At 40.9% G+C, this 17,583-nt stretch overlaps 1 protein-coding gene and 1 pseudogene across 3 annotated transcripts in view; both read right to left on the reverse strand.

Annotated features, from left to right (window-relative positions):
- Positions 1-17,583, reverse strand: part of LOC105472693 (crystallin zeta like 1) — a 52,837-nt gene that overhangs the window by 25,431 nt on the left and 9,823 nt on the right. For all 3 annotated transcript variants that reach the window (XM_011726181.2, XM_011726180.2, XM_011726182.2), the window contains exons 2-5: positions 17,068-17,139; positions 9,870-9,947; positions 6,556-6,628; positions 948-992 (exon numbers count right to left, since the gene is read on the reverse strand). In XM_011726181.2, coding sequence (XP_011724483.1) covers positions 948-992; positions 6,556-6,628; positions 9,870-9,947; positions 17,068-17,133 — 262 coding nt within the window. In that variant the 5' untranslated portion in view covers positions 17,134-17,139. The remainder of the gene's footprint in view (positions 1-947; positions 993-6,555; positions 6,629-9,869; positions 9,948-17,067; positions 17,140-17,583) is intronic.
- LOC139362505 (small ribosomal subunit protein eS25-like) lies at positions 1,246-4,010 on the reverse strand (annotated as a pseudogene).

Raw genomic sequence — 17,583 nt, forward strand, 5'->3', positions numbered from 1 at the left:
TTATGTCTTCCACAGAGAAATGGAAATTTCAAAGACTACTATAAAAGTCATACCCTATATTTGTGTTACTGTTTAGGATGCAGGTTGCAACTATAAAAGTCATAGCCTATGTTTGTGTGACTGTCTAGCATACAGGTTGCCAAATTTCAAAAATACTATGGATTTAAAAAAAAAACAATAAATTAAATGTTTCAAGTCAATTTTTAGTTTTACAAGATTTGTAAGAGAAAAGCTCTGTATGATTTCAGTTAAAACGGTGCATGGAGCTTCTATATGGCCCAGTCAGTCAGCAGCCTTCAAGAACGTGATTTGTGACTTTCCTTTTCCCTAAAGACTTCAGTCTGGCCACAGACTAAGCATCTGCCAGAAAATCTAGGCTACACCAAGTACTATAGAAACTATGACTATCTTTTTATCTGTAACATTGTTCTACAGCTAAATATTAAAAAGTTTTAAATGTTCTGCTATTGCAATCAAGGTCCCAATTTTTATCATCAATAGAAATTGGACAGTAAATTTCAAAAACCAGGAAAGTCTTTCTTTTTTTTTTTGTGATGGAGTTTCATTCTTGTTGCCCAGGCTGGAGTGTAATGGTGCGATCTCAGCTCACCACAACCTCTGCCTCCCGGGTTCAAGCAATTTTCCTGCCTCAGTCTTCTGAGTAGCTGGGATTACAGACATGTGCCACCACGCCTGGCTAATTTTGTATTTTCAGTAGAGACGGGGTTTTTCCATGTTGGTCAGGTTGGTCTTGAACTCCTGACCTCAGGTGATCTGCCCGCCTTGGCCTCCCAAAGTGCTGGGATTACAGACGTGAGCCACCACACCTGGCCTGGAAAGTATTTCTATATGAAGCAAGGTCACAGTGAACATTAATAGTTATATAGAAAAAACAGAGATGACAGTAAAATAGATGATTTGAAATAAGACTATGAACTATAACTTACCGACTACTTCATCATCTGGTTGAAAGAATGATACCTTGCTTCCAACTAAAGAGTGAAGAAAATTAATAGTTAATATTACAAATTTATTAAACGTAATTCTTAACTATTAAAATACATTTTTAAAGTCTGTGGATTTGTAAAAAGACTGATTTTATTTTACTTAGAAAAAAGGCCAAAAATTTCAGTAACATTTTGATGGTCTATAAGGACTACAGGATATACACTTCAAATCTGGATTCTCTAGATATTTGGACTATGCGATTGTTGAGACCAGGAGAAGTATATCTCTCTTTGCCTATTTAGCTGACCTTTTTTTTTTTTTTGAGACGGAGTTCTGCTCTTGTCACTGAGGCTGGAATGCGGTGGCGCTATCTTGGCTCACTGCAACCGCTGCCTCCCAGGTTCAAGTGATTCTTGTGCCCCAGCCTCCCGAGTAGCTGGGACTACTGGCATGCACCATCATGCCTGGCTAATTTTGTATTTTTAGTAGAGACAGGGTTTCATCATCTTGGCCAGGCTGGTCTTGAACTCCTGACCTCAAGTGATCCACCTGCCTTGGCCTCCCAAAGTGCTGGGATTACAGGTGTAAGCCACTGTGCCTGGCCTCTATTTAGCTGACTTTAAGGAAGAAGGAGTAAAGGAAAATAATCTATAGCTTCTATGATAATTATATTGTTTTCTACTCCTTCTGTGGCTAGCCCAATCTATCTTTACTTTTGTTGCCGAATCTCATATAACAGGGAATTCTGAGAATGTAGCAGGACAAGCCGCAGACAAAACCCCTCAGACACCAAGTTAAAGAAGGAAGGGCTTTAATCGGCTGGGAGCTTTGGCAAGACTCATGTCTCTAAAAACCAAGCTCCCCGAGTGAGCAAGTCCTGTCCCTTTTAAGGGCTTACAACTCTAAAGGGGTCCGCGTGAGAGGGTCGTGATCGATTGAGCAAGCAGGGGGTATGGGACTGGGGGCTGCATGCACCAGTAATCAGAATGGAACAGAACAGGACAGGGATTTTCACAACGCATTTCCATACAATGTCTGGAATCTATAGATAACATAACCGGTTAGGTCAGGGGTGGATCTTTAACCAGGCCCAGGGTGTGGCACTGGGCTGTCTGCCTGTGGATTTCACTTCTGCCTTTTAGTTTTTACTTCTTCTTTCTTTGGAGGCAGAAATTGGGCATAAGACAACATGAGGGGTGGTATCCTCCCTTAAGAAGAGTGACATTAAAATGATTTTGATTTGGGAAATAAAATCAGGTTGATACCAAGAAGTTTTCTGCAACTTTATGGAAATGATATAGTTACATTTTCTCTGCATATGTAGAGAAAAAGCCTTGACTATCAGTCAATTCATTTGAGTAGTTTCATTCAAAGAGTTACAAGAGGAAAAGGGAGGAAAAAAACCCAAATATTATTGAATGCCTCCTTGTGCCCAGCATTGTTGTGTATTTATACATTTAAACTTCACAATACATCAATAAGGTAGGTATTATTACTTCTATTTAACAGAAAAGGAACTGAGGTGAAGCAGTGAAGTAAGATGGAAACCTGAATCTGGAAATGGTCCCTTCGACTGGCTCTGTCAACAAAATGGCCCCAGAAGGCATTTGTTGCCACTAGCAAGTAATTTGAAGCCTGGTATTTCTACTTTCAAGCCCTCCTTTTGGAGTTTGCTCCTTCTTTGGCTCCCTCCTGTGCCATCATCCCCCAATCCTTTTGGCTTCTGATTCACTGTACTTTTCTCTTTCCCTTCTACTGCTGATCCCTGTCCTCCTAAGGTCACTCTGACTCTTTTTTTCTTGCTGTCCTTGATACTCCTCTTCTTTTAACTGACCCTCAAACAGTGCATTCCAAAGGGTTCTTTGTTTACATCTCTCATCCTTTTCCACTCTCTCTCGGAGAATTCATCAACTCTATTATTTCTTTTTTTTTTTTTTTTTTTGAGACGGAGTCTCGCTCTGTCGCCCAGGCTGGAGTGCAGTGGCCGGATCTCAGCTCACTGCAAGCTCCGCCTCCCGGGTTCGGGCCATTCTCCTGTCTCAGCCTCCTGAGTAGCTGGGACTACAGGCGCCCACCACCTTGCCCGGCTAGTTTTTTGTATTTTTTTAGTAGAGACGGGGTTTCACCGTGTTAGCCAGGATGGTCTTGATCTCCTGACCTAGTGATCCGCCCGTCTCGGCCTCCCAAAGTGCTGGGATTACAGGCTTGAGCCACCGCACCCGGCCAACTCTATTATTTCAAATACAACCTACATGCTGACATTTCTCAAATATATACTTTCCAGCATAGATCTCTCACCCTTGAGCTTTAAACTCATTTAATTGCTTACTAGATATTGCCAGTGAGACGGCACTTAAGTACCTTGACTTAGTAAGTATAAATCTGAACTCATAATGTTCCTCCTAATTGGATCATCTTCCTTTTTTTTTTTTGATTTAATAAAGTTTTATTTTTCCAAATGTACAGTTGGTTGGACCTATTCATGCATCTTCACCAGCAGCTGGAGCATCTCCGCCCTTGGTATTTCTGGTGTAAATTACTTGAGCTCTGTGCTTTGAAATCAGTTTGATAAGTCCTTTACTAAGGAGCTCCTGAAGGACTACCCTGGCCATAGAGCCTCAAATCTTCAGTCTCTCAGAGACCACAGCTGGGGTTATAAGTTTATAGTTGGGAACTTCCTTAGAGAGTTTGTCATAGGTAGCTGTGTCAAACAAGACTAAGTTATTGAGCTTGTCCCGAACTTTGCCTTTGGACCACTTCTTCTTTTTGGCCTTGCCCCCGGATTTGTTCACCGGGTCTTTGTCTTTCTTGGCCGACTTTCCGGCATCCTTCTTCTTCTTGTCGTCCTTGGGTGGCACTGTGAAGCTCGGAGAGCAGCAGCAGACACTGCAGCCTCACTAAGATGTTGGACGGATCTCTTCCTTTATCAAATGTTGGTTCCAATTCAAGCCTGAACCAGAATTCTGTAAGCCATTCCTGGTTCTCATCTGTTTTTAATTTCCCAGTTCCAATGAATTACTAGGTTCTGCTGACTTTATTTCCTCAATATGTCTTGAATCCATCCCTCTTCTCCACCTCTGCCACCACTGTTGAGGTTGTGGACTTTGCTGTCTCTTGCCTCTTGGTCTACAACCCAACCAGTCCTCTCGCCTATAGACTTGTTTGCCTCACATCCACCCTTCCTTCAAATGGCTACTCTAATAATCTCCCTAAAGTACAATCTGATATCTAAGTCTCAACTAAAGGTCTTGGCCCTTGCCTATCCTCCTGCTTTATTTTTGGAAGGCAGGAATTAGTGTTCACATCATCATGAAAGTATTTTGTGCAATATCTTTTATTCTGCAATATTTCAAGGAGAATTTTTTTTTTCTTTTTTCTTTTCTTTTTTTGAGACGGGGTCTTACTCTGTTGGCTCAAACTCCTGGGCTCAAGCGATCCTCTCACCTCTGCTTCCCAAAGGCTGGGATTACAGGTGTGAACCACCACACCCAGCCCAGGAGGAGAATTTTCTTGACAAAATGTTTCTCTGCTACCAAGTACCATGCTGTTGACGCCTGCCCAGGACTTCATCTTGCTCTAGCAATACCAAACTCTTTGTAATTCTTATACACATCCCACTTTCACTTGCTTGTCTTTGCTCATAATATCCTCCCTGCTGGGTGTGATTCTCCACCTGCCTGCCTCTTATTATTTGGACATCTTACTCCAAGACGCCTTTCCTGTTTCTTCTGGCCGGGTTAAGCAGCTTTCTTCGGAGCTTACATAATAACCTGCTCACGTATGTATTTGTCTCTCCCCTAGAGAGTGAACTGTTTAAGGGCAAGGACTTCATTTCACTTATATCCTAAGCACTTAGCAATTGCTCACTAAATGTAGAATGAATGATCATCTGGTTATTATATTTATTTTTCTACAGACTGAGAAAAAAGGAAACACAATTATCATTTAGCTTTGTCAGAAGATTACATAGAGTATCAAATCTATTATATGTTAAAATCACAGGTAAAACTCAAATATAGTCTAACATACCTTAACACATTTATTCATTCGCATACGAGGTAAGAGCAAACACATTAATCATGAACCACCTGTTAGTGAATATTAAGTATAGGTCTATTTAGAAATAAATTATATCAAAAGCCTGATATAAGGCTTACTGTTCTGTATGTTAAGATCATTATTTCAACATAAAAAGACAATATTGGTCATTCTATTCAATATATGATCACTTATGGATTTAAATATATAACCCCCAAACATTTACTATACTGTAATAAGCTCTTCAATTATAAAATACCAATTAAGTCCTATTTTTCTTTTCAATTAAAAATAAAAAGGGCCAAGGACAGTGGCTCATGCCTGTAATCCCAGCACTTTGGGAGACGATGTGGGCAGATCACTTGAGGTCAAGAGTTCAAGACCAGCCTGGCCAACATGGTGAAACCCATCTCTACCAACAAATACAAAAATTTGCCAGGCGTGGTGACGAGTGCCTGTAGTCCCAGCTACTTGGAAGGTTGAGGCAGAATCGCTTGAATCTGGAAGGCGGAGGTTGCAGTGGAGTGGACATCATGCCACTGCACTGCAGCCTGGGTGATAGAGTGAGACTCTGTCTGAAAAGAAAAAAAAAAAAAAAAGCCAGACAAAGCCCGGCATAATGTTGTATACCTGTAGACCAGGGGTGTCCAATCTTTTGGCTTCCCTGGGCCACACTGGAAGAGAAAGAATTCTCTTGAGCAACACATAAAATACACTAACACTAAATGATAGCTGATGAATTAAAAAAAAAAAATCACATTTAAAAAAAATTAATTAATTTTTTTTTGAGACAGAGTCTCCCACTTGTCGCCTAGGCTGGAGTGCAGTGGCACGATCTCGGCTCACTGCAAGCTCCACCTCCTGGGTTCATGCCATTCTTCTGCCTCAGATTCCTGAGTAGCTGGGACTACAGGCGCCCGCCACCACGCCCAGCTAATTTTTTTTTTTTTTTTTTTTTTTTAGTATAGACGTGGTTTCACTGTGTTAGCCAGCATGGTCTTGATCTCCTGACCTCGTGATCCGCCCGTCTCGGCCTCCCAAAGTGCTGGGATTACAGGCTTGAGCCACCGTGCCCGGCCTTGTATTTTTAGTAGAGACGGGGTTTCACTGTGTTAGCCAGGCTAGTCTTGATCTCCTGACTGTGATCCGCCCGCCTTGGCCTCCCAAAGTGCTTGGGATTACAGGCGTGAGCCACCGCGCCTGGTCAAAAAATCACATAATGTTTTAAGAAAATTTACGAATTTGTGTTGGGCTGACTTCAAAGCTGTCCTGGGCCGCATGCTGGTTGGACAAGCTTGCTATAGACTCAGCTATTCAGGAAGCTGAGGCAGCAGGATCACTTGAACCCAGGAGTTAAGGCTGAAGCTATGATCAGGTTTGGCAACACAGAGAGACCTTGTCTCTCAAAAAAATAAAAATAAAAATAAAAATAAAAAAGGACATTTTCATATAATTAAATTCAAATTTCAAAGGCTGTATATAATTTTATGTACCAGGAAACCAATTAGCTACCATTTAATTTCTTTTACCTTAGAAAATAAATACATATACTCACATCTGTATACTTACCATCTAATACAATTCCAGCAATTTCTCTCCCAACAGGAAATAAATCCTTTTTCATCTTCATTTCTGCCAGAAGCTAAATCATGACAAAGGCTGTTAACATACTATCATCAGAAGAAATCCTGGACTCTATTTTAATGTGTGAGGAAAGCAAGAGCAAAAGTCAAATCACAGAAAGAGCAAATATGGTTCAAGTTTTGGAATTAAGACAAAGCAAATAACTTCACAAAATAGGTTTCTCTAAAGGGTAGGAAACGAAGAATTTACTGAGGCATTAGTTGATCTGCAGGACTTAGGAATGAATATTCTTATTCAAATTACCATTAACATCCTTTGTTTAACATCTTTACTCTGCCAAGTATGAAGGGAAATTATGGCCAAAACATTTCTTGGTTGTCTAAACACTATCAGTCATCTTATTCAGGTGAAGGGAGGGTAGTCTGGAGAGAATACTGTTGAATAAGGGGGTGTGGCCAATGAGAACAAAGGGTTCTCCATTCCCATACCCTTTAAAATCACCTGACTTGTTAAAAGCCTTGGGTTAGAAGTGGGTGAGAAGTAGTGATGAATATTAACAGGTAATCTCCCATATAATTTCAGATTCATGGTGACTGGAGTTTCTTTTCGTTAAGGCTACATTTTTAAGAGATTGGTATTTTATTAGACTGTGACCAAATTAATTATAAGTACTTGTCTTTTGAGGTAACACGGTGTACTAAGATAAGCCTGTGGTTTAAGCTCCTGGCACTTAACATTAGAGAGGCTGAACGTATCTGTAGATACCATAATATTTTAGGAACAGTAAGTAAAAAGAAATTGAAATAATTCTCTTCTATATTTATTTTTCAATTTTCTGATCTCCTGTATGTATACGATTGTCAGAAGTCTCTTATTCAATATGGAACACTATACTTTTCTTAAGATGTTCATATGACATTCTTACAGAAGTACTGGGTGTTTTACAGTATTTCTTTTCTTTTTATTTTTTTCAGATGGAGTCCTGCTCTGTCACCAGGCTGGAGTGCAGTGGTATGATTTCAGCTCACTGCAACCTCTGCCTCCCAGGTTCAAGCAATTTTCCTGCCTCAGCCTCCCGAGCAGCTGGGACTACAGGCACGTGCCACCATGCCCAGCTAATTTTCGTAATTTTAGTAGAGACGGGGTGTCACCATGTTGGCCAGGATGGTCTCGATCTCTCGACTTTGTGATCCGCCTGCCTCGGCCTCCCAAAGTGCTGGGATTACAGGTGTGAGCCACTGTGCCTGGCCACAGTATTTCTTTTATGCACATTTGTATGGAGTTAAAACCATGGTTTTAGCAATTACATCCTGGCTCCTTCACTTACCATAAGCATTTTCTTACATTACCCACACAGTTTTCATAACCATTATGCTTAACAGATGTGCAATATTTCATTCAACTGATTTTACCATAATTTACTATTTATTTCTGTTAGACAAGGAGATTATTTCCTAGGCTTGGATTTTAATGGATTTTTCAGTTTTAAAAAAAACATCTGAAGACAGAAATCTGCAGACAAGATCTAGTACTAGTACTCTTGTGAAAAGACTTCAGGGGATCCCACTAATGCATTTGTCAAGTCATGCTCATGTTACAGAGTTGCCCAATGAAAGCCTATACCCGGTCTGTAATTTCCTAAGTGTGACTTTATCAAAGAAGACTTTTAGATTCCTAAAAATTATAGTCACATTATAATCCAATAAGTTATGGGTCATGTAAACTATGGCATTAATCCTAAAAAACAAAACAAACAAAAAAACGGAGTAAATGGACCTGCTCAATTTATCATGGCACATTTAACCACAGTTTATTTACCACTGAAAACGTTTTATGTGGCCGGGCGCGGTGGCTCAAGCCTGTAATCCCAGCACTCTGGAAGGCCGAGGCGGGCGGATCACGAGGTCAGGAGATCCAGACCATCCTGGCTAACACGGTGAAACCCCGTCTCTACTAAAAAAATACAAAAAACTAGCCGGGCGAGGTGGCAGGCGCCTGTAGTCCCAGCTATTCGGGAGGCTGAGGCAGGAGAATGGCGTAAACCCGGGAGGCGGAGCTTGCAGTGAGCTGAGATCCGGCCACTGCACTCCAGCCCAGGCGACAGAGCGAGACTCCGTCTCAAAAAAAAAAAAAAAAAAAAAAAAGAAAACGTTCTATGTATTTCATGGTCAATAATGAAAGATTACTGCAGGGCAGTGTGAGGTAGAGATGTATGTTTATGAGAGAGCAACGCAAAAAGAAATGACGGCCGGGCGCGGTGGCTCAAGCCTGTAATCCTAGCACTTTGGGAGGCCGAGACGGGCGGATCACGAGGTCAGGAGTTCGAGACCATCCTGGATAACACGGTGAAACCCCGTCTCTACTAAAAAATACAAAAAACTAGCCGGGCGAGGTGGTGGGCGCCTGTAGTCCCGGCCACTCGGGAGGCTGAGGCAGGAGAATGGCGTAAAAACCCGGGAGGCGGAGCTTGCAGTGAGCTGAGATCCGGCCACTGCACTCCACCCTGGGCGACATAGCGAGACTCCGTCTCAAAAAAAAAAAAAAAAAAAAAGAAATGACAAGAGAAAGATGAACCATAACTAATGATATTAATTAAATATCTAATTGGTAGCTAATAAACTGATTAGGTTTCTAGTTTCTATTTTATTATTTATTTCTTCCTTAATAATAGACTTTGTTAATTATAAACTGTTTTCTGCAATGTAAAGTTTATAAAATATTATAAAATATTTACATTAAATATTTCTATTTTCTTATAAAATATTTGTATTTTCATATAAAATATGTAACTTCAATCAGACTAATAATGTCCCTTATACAGAAATACACAAAAGCACACTAAATTTTCTCCCCTAGCTGTTCTATTCTTCTAAAGATGGTAGGCCGGGCGCAGTGGCTCACGCCTGGAATCCCAGCACTCTGGGAGGCCAAGGCAGGTGGATCACCTGAGGTCTGGAGTTTGAGACCAGCCTGGCCAACACGGCAAAACCCATTTTTACTAAAAAACATACAAAAATTAGCTGGGTGTGGTGGTGTACCCCTGTAATCCTAGGTACTCAGAAGGCTGAGACAGGAGAATTGCTTGAACCCAGGAGGCAGAGGTTGCAGTGAGCTGAGATTGCACCACTACACTCCAGCCTGGGCGATAAGAGCGAAACTCCGTCTCAAATAAAAAAGTTAATAAAAATCAAGATGATAATAAATTCTTCACACTGAGATGTCAGTTATCATTATATTTATACACTAAATACACTAAGAAACTCTCATTTTACTTTGCGCCATAATAAAAGAACCAATACCTTTGTATTTATCTGGCTGAGGGCACAAGCTTTAACTTGAAGTTTTACAAAGTTATCCTCTGTAACAGGAAGATTTTCCTAGAACCAAAGGATAATAAAAGAATATGTTATTCACACATTCCTATGAGAACTTCTTTATGCTGTGAAAATTTTCACACATAATTAAACAAAATTAATCAGACCCCAAATCTCACAGCTAATTTTAACAACTATAAGTAATTATAGAAATGTATATAATAAAAAAAGAATAAAGAAAATTTGGGGGTACAATTTTAAAAAAGCTTTCGGACATATATTTTTAAAAGTACTCAAATAACAATATGGATATATGTGTAGACAATAAAGTTAGGATAACAAAGTAAAGCAGCAAATACTGTACTCCTTTATTCCAACCTAAATAATCTCAGAACATTGGATCTTCATGTTTACAGAGAGATCCTTAAACACATATACACATAACTTAGAGCCTTTAGAATTTTTTTTTTTTTTGGAGACAGAGTCTTGCTCTGTTGCCCAGGCTGGAATGCGGTGGAACAATCTCGGCCCACTGCAAGCTCCGCCTCCCGGGTTCATGCCATTCTCCTGCCTCAGCCTCCTGAGTAGCTGGGACTACAGGCGCCCGCCACCACACCTGGCTAATTTTTTGTATTTTTAGTATTGACGGGGTTTCACCGTGTTAGCCAGGATAGTCTCAATCTCCTGACCTCGTGATTCACCCGCCTCGGCCTCCCAAAGTGTTGGGATTATAGGTGTGAGCTACTGTGCCCAGCCGGCTTTTACTAATTTTTAGAATTTTATTTTATTTATTTATTTTTTATTTATTTATTTATTTTTTTTGAGACGGAGTCTCACGCTGTTGCCCAGGCTGGAGTGCAGTGGCGCGATCTCGGCTCACTGCAAGCTCCGCCTCCCGGGTTCCCGCCATTCTCCTGCCTCAGCCTCCTGAGTAGCTGGGACTACAGGCGCCCGCCACCGCGCCCGGCTAATTTTTTGTATTTTTAGTAGAGACGGGGTTTCACTGTGGTCTCGATCTCCTGACCTTGTGATCCGCCCGCCTCGGCCTCCCAAAGTGCTGGGATTACAGGCTTGAGCCACCGCGCCCGGCCTAGAATTTTATTTTTTTGTTTGTTTTGTTTTGAGACAGGGTTTCATTCTGTCTCCCAGGCTGGAGTGCGGTGGCACAATCACAGCTCACTGCAGCCTCATCCTCCAGGGCTTAAGTGATCCTCCTGCCTCAGCCTTCCAAGTAGCTGGGGTTACAGGCATGCCCCGCCACACCCAGCTGATTTTTAATTTTTTTTGTAGGACTGGGGTATTGCTATGTTGCCCAGGCTCGTCTCTTAAGTCCTGGGCTCAAGAAATCCTCATGCCTCAGCCTCCCAAAGTGCTGGGATTAAAGGCATGAGACATAGTGCCCAGACCTTAAATTTTCTTAATGCTATAAGTGAAATTCTTTTTTAAAAATATAATTAAGAAATAGAGATGGTGTCTCGCTGAGTTGCCCAGGTTGGTTTTGAACTCCTGGGCTAAAGTGATCCTCCCATCTCAGCCTTCCAAAGTGCTGGGATTACAGGTGTGGGCCACTGTGTCCAGCCAGTAAAATTATTTTTTCCTTTTTTTTTTGTTTTGAGCTAGAGTTTCTCCGTTACCCAGGTTGGAGTGCTGTGGCACAATCTCAGCTCACTGCAACCTCCGCCTCCCGGGTTAAAGTGATTCTCCTGCCTCAGCCTCCTGAGTAGCTGGGATTACAGGCATGAGCCACTATGCCTGGCTAATTTTTTTTTTGTATTTTTAGTAGAAGATGGGGTTTCGCCACGTTGGCCAGGTTGGGGTCTTGAACTCCTGACCTCAGGTGATCTGCCCACCTCGGCCTCCCAAATTGCTGGGATTACAGGCGTAAGCCAGTGAGACTGGCCAGCCAGTGGAATTCCTTACACTCCTTTATTCAACTCTTCCTTAACATGTGTCTTGGACATTTCACCATGCCCCATGGGATTCTGGGGTCAACATACCAATGCAACTGAACCTAATTATCTCTCAGATTCCACTTCTAGATAGAAATTCAAAGGCAAGGCTGGGCATGGGGGCTCACGTCTGTCATCCCAGCACTTTGGGAGGCCAAGGCAAATGGATTACTTAAGGTCAGGAGTTTGAGACCAGCCTGGCCAACATAGTGAAACCTGGTCTTTACTAAAAATACAAAAAATAGCTGGGCATGGTTGCGCACGCCTGTAGTCCCAAGTACTTGAGAGGCTGAGACAGGAGAATCGCTTGAACCCAGGAGGTGGAGGTTGCAGTGAGCTGATATTGTGCCACTGCACTCCAGCCTGGGTGACAGAGCGAGACCTGTCTCAAAAAAAAAAAAAAAAAAAAAAAAAAAAGAAAGGAAAAAGAAAAGAACAAAAGAAATTCAAAGGCAAACATAGTCCAAATTCAGACACTCAATGTCATCCACCTATATAATTAAATATAATATCACCTCTGCTAAACAACTGTACCTGGTACTGATAATTAAATCAGTCTCCTCTACCCCTAATATGCCCACGATTAGATCAAAAGCTGGCCAAGAATAGCCACTTATATAGCCCCTCCTGTGATGTATCACAGGGATCACTGTGTTTTATTTATCAGGAACACAATCTGAGAACATCTTTTTAAATCTCAGTTTTGACAAAACTTGGTGATAATATGAAGATGTTCAATAATATTGGTGAGTTTGTGAATTTTACTCATGATCTTGTGAACCTGGAGATGTTTCTTCCCAAGAACCAATCAACCCCTGGCCCTCATCCTGATCAATGACAGAAGTCAAGCTGTCTGAAACACAGAGCCCTGGCCTAATTGTTTTTGTTTTTTTGAGACAGGGTCTTGCTCTATCATCCAGGCTGGAGTGATGTGGTGTGAACACGGCTCGCTGTAGCCTTGACCTACACAGGTGGGTGCCACCACGCCTAGCTATTTTTTTTTTTTTTTGGTAGAAATGGGGGTCTCACTTTTTTTGCCCAGGCTGGTCTTGAACTCCTGGGCTCAAGTGATCCTCCTGCCTCGGCCTCCCAAAGTGCTGGAATTACAGGAGTGCACCACTGTGCACGGCCTAAATGTTTTAGGAGTTAGTGACAGACAAGAGAGAAAACTGGATTGCATTCACGATCCAAACTCTCATAATTATTATGAAATACTGATTAACATATAGTACTTACTTTTAATCCCTAAATTTATGGAAGAATGATTTTGGCTTGCTACAAATCTTTCTAATAATCACCAATACTATATATGAAAATTCTACTATCTATGCTTAAAGTAATAAAAACTTGGTGATAATATGAGTATGAGTGATCATTTAAAACTTAGTAAATGAGGTAACTTTGGCAATCTCTGAAATGTGTATGGAAAACAGTATTTTTCTACCTCTTCCATTTCACATACGGGACAAGGTCTGTTTTTTTTTTTTTTTTCTGAGACAGAGTCTTGCTCTCTTACCCAGGCTGCAGTGCAGTGGTGCAATCTCCGCTCACTGCAAGCTCCGCCTCCCGGGTTCACACCATTCTCCTGCCTCAGCCTCCCAAGTAGCTGGGACTATGGGCACATGCCACCACACCTGGCTAATTTTTTGCATTTTTAGTAGAGACGGGGTTTCACCATGTTAGCCAGGATGGTCCCGATCTCCTGACCTCGTGATCCGCCTGCCTCGGCCTCCCATAGTGCTGGAATTATAGGTGTGAGCCACCGTGCCTGGCCAAGACAAGGTCTTTTCTGAAATATAGCTACTTTCTGAAAACTTGCATTATTGTGGTATTACATGTTATTTCGCAACACGTAAGACTATTAAGTTTGTTCTGTCTTCCTAATACCTTTTACGCTACCACCTTGAGGAACTAAAACCTCTTTTGCAGCAATTCTTTTAAAAATATTTTTTAAAGTAAGGTAGTGTAATGCCTGCAGCTTTATTCTTTTGGTAAAGATGGCTTTGGCTATTCAGAGTATTTTGTGGTTCCATATGATTGTTACAATTTTTTTTTATTTCTGTGAAAAATGCCATTGGTGTTTTAATAGGGATTGAATTGAGTCTGTAGATGGCTTTGGTAGTATGGACATTTTAACAATATTAATTATTCCAATTAATGAACACAGACTATCTTTCCACTTATGACTGTTCTCTTCAATTTCTTCCATCAATATTTTATAGTTTTCATCGTAGAGATATTCCACCTCCTTGGTTAAATTTATTCCTGGGCATTTTATTTTTTATTCTTTATAGCTATTATGAATGGGGTTGCCTTCTTAATTTCTTTCTCTTTTTTTCTGAGACAAGTCTTGCTCTGTTGCCCAGACTGGGGTGCAGTGTCAAGATCATGGATCACTGCAGCCTTGACCTCCTGGGCGCAAGTGATCCCTCTACCTTAGCCTCCCAAGTAGCTGGGACTACAGGTGTCAGCCAGCATGCCTCGCTAACTAAAAAAAATTTTTTTTTTGTAGAGACAGGGTCTCCTTTTGTTGCCCAGGCTGACCTTGAACTCCTGGGCTCAAGTGATCTTCCACCCTTGGTCTCCCAAAGTGCTGGGATTATAGGCGCCTCGCCTTTTAATTTCTTTTTCAGATAGTTTGCTGTTGGTATAGAGAACTGCTACTTGGCCAGGCGCGGTGGTGCACGCCTGTAATTCCAGCACTTTGGGAGGCTGAGGCGGGAGGATAGCTTGAGCCCAGGAATTCGAGACCAGCCTGGGCAATGCGGTGAAACCTGCCTCTACAAAAAAACAAAGTCAGTCGGACAAGCACGGTGGCACATGCCCGTAGTCTCAGCTACTCAGCAGGCTGAGGTGGGAGCTGATGCTGGGGGAGGTTGCAGTGAGCCCAGATTGCACCACTGTATTCCAGTGTGGGTGACAGAGCAAGACCCTGTCTCAGAAAAACAAAACAACAACTACAAAAAGAACTGCTATTATTTTTTTTCTTTTGGAGATGGAGGCTTGCTCTGTTGCCCAGGCTGGAGTGCAGTGGCACAAACTTGGCTTACTACAACCTCCGCCTCTCAGGTTCAAGCAATTCTCCTGCCTCAGCCTCCTGAGTAGCTGGGACTACAGGCACATACTGCCACGCCCGGCTAATATTTTGCATTTTTAGTAGAGATGGGGTTTCACTGTGTTGCCCAGGCTGGTCTTGAACTCTTGAGCTCAGGCAATCCACCCGCCTTGGCCTCCCAAAGTGCTGAGATTACAGGTGTGAGCCACCGCGCCCTGCCTCCTGATTTTTTATTTTGTATCCTGCAACTTTACTGAATTCATTAATTAGTTCCAACAGGTTTTTGGTGGAGTCTGTAGAGTTTTCTATATATAAGATCACATCATCTGCAAACAACAGGGATGGTTTGACTTTCTTCTTTCCAATTCAAACGCTCTTTCTTTCTCTTGCCTAATCGCTCTGGCTAGGACTTCTAGTACTATGTTGAATAGAAGCAGTGAAAGTGGTCATCCTTGTCTTGTTCCAGATTTTAGAGGAAAAGCTTCCAACTTTTTCTTGTTCAGTATGATGTTAGCTGCAGGTTTGTTATACATGACTTTTATTATATTGACATATATTCATTCTGTGCCTAATTTATGTAGGGTTTTCATCATGAAGGGATGTTGAATTTTATTACATGGTTTTTCTGTATCTATTGAGATGATCAGAGGGTTTATGTCCTTCATTCTGTTAATGTGATGTATCACATTTATTGATTTGCTTATGTTGAACTATCCTTGCATCCCTGGTTTGAATATCACTCAAACACAGCTGTCAGGGAAATAGATATCAAAACCACAAGAAGATATCCCCTCATCCCCATTAGAAAGGCTATTATCAAAAAGACAAAATGTAACAAATGCTGGTGAGGATGTGGAGAATGGGAACTCTTAAACACCATTGGTGGTCATGTAAATTAGTATAGCCATTAAGGACAAAAATATGAATGTTCCTCAAAAAATTAAAAATAGAACTACCAGGCTGGGCGCAGTGGCTCATGCCTATAATCCTAGCACTTTGGGAGGCCGAGGTGAGCGGATCACCTGAGGTCAGGGGTTTGAGACCAGCCTGGCCAACCTGGCGAAACCCTGTCTCTACTAAAAATACAAAAATTAGCTGGGCATGGTGGTGCATGCCTGTAATCCCAGCTACTCAGGAGGCTGAGGCAGAAGAACCACTTGAACCTGAGAGGCAGAGGTTGCAGTGAGCTGGGATGGCACCACTGCACTCCAGCCTGGGCAACACAGTGAGACTCTGTCTCAATTAAAAGATAAAATAAAATTAAAAAAAAAAAAAAGAACTATCATGTAATCCAACAATCCCTCTCCTGGGTATGCATACAACCAAAGGAAATGAAAGCAACATGTCAAAGTGATAGCTGTACCTCCATGTTTACTGCAGCTATTCACAATAGCGAAGATATGGAATCAACCTAAGTGTCCATCGACAAATGAATGGATAAAGAAAATGTGGTATATATACACAACAGAATACTATTCAGCCATAAAAAGAAAAAAATCCTGTCATTTGCGAAAATATGGATGAATCTTGAGAATGTTGTGTTAAGTGAAATAAGCTAAGCACAGAATGACAAATGCTACATGATCTCACTCAAATATGGAATCCTAGAAAGTTGATTGCATAGACTTAGAGAGTCCAATAATGGTTATTAGAGGCTGTGGAGATTAAAGGGGTAGGAGCTGGGGAGAGAGGTTTGTCAACAGGTACAAAGTTACAGATAGATGGAAGGCATAGGTTCTGGTGTTCTATTGTACAGTAGGGTAACTATAGTTAAGAATGTATTACATATTTCAATATAGCTAGAAGAGAGAATTTTGAGTGACACAACAAAATGGCAAGTATTTTACTGATGGATATGCTAATCACCCTGATTTGATCATTACATAATTTATACATGAATCAAAACATCACATGGTACCCCATAAATATGTACAATTATGTGTCAATTAAAAACAAAATAAAACTTAAAAAACAGTTAAACTACAATATGAGCCACCATTTTCACATAAAATTTAAAGGAAAGTACTGTAATTTGAGGAGTTTCATTTAAGTAATTTTTCTTCATTAAGTCTCAAAGTCTCATGTTACTCAAAGTAACAGAGTAACATGTCATTTAAAAGTGGGTTTATTGCATATAAAGATACAGTAACTTCTTTAATGATTAAACATTTTTTCTTACCCTTTCTTGAAATACAAATGTTATTTCTTCATCTGTGGAACTCTGTTGGAAATATAAGCCTTTCATAGTCACCTAAAAATAAATACGTATACATGAAATAAAATAACAAGTCTTCCAGACTAAATGTAAGCAAAAATGGAAAAACAGCGCTGGCAAAGGATAAAATGACAACTATAATGTAGTTTTCAAATAAGTACATTTAGAAAATCTTTCTCAAAGTGATCAAATAAGAGAATATGCAACACTCTCTGGGCACCTGTCTTACTGAGAATGTGTTTACAGTTCAACCTTGTACTACAAAGGCAAACATGCTTCATTTTACTTTCCTATACAATAAAAAAGATTACTTAAAAGAAGTCTTATGATGGCCAGAGAAACTCAATTTTATTTACCTTTTATTAAATTTTCCTTTATTTACCATTTGTCAAAGGCTTTCAAAGTCTTAAAGATCACTAAAAAGGAGAAAGCGAACAGCCAAGACACTGGTTCAAACTGTGGCCCTAATTCTTCTCTGTC

The sequence above is a fragment of the Macaca nemestrina genome, chromosome 4, assembly GCF_043159975.1.
Source record: "Macaca nemestrina isolate mMacNem1 chromosome 4, mMacNem.hap1, whole genome shotgun sequence".
Taxonomy (NCBI): Eukaryota; Metazoa; Chordata; class Mammalia; order Primates; family Cercopithecidae; genus Macaca; species Macaca nemestrina.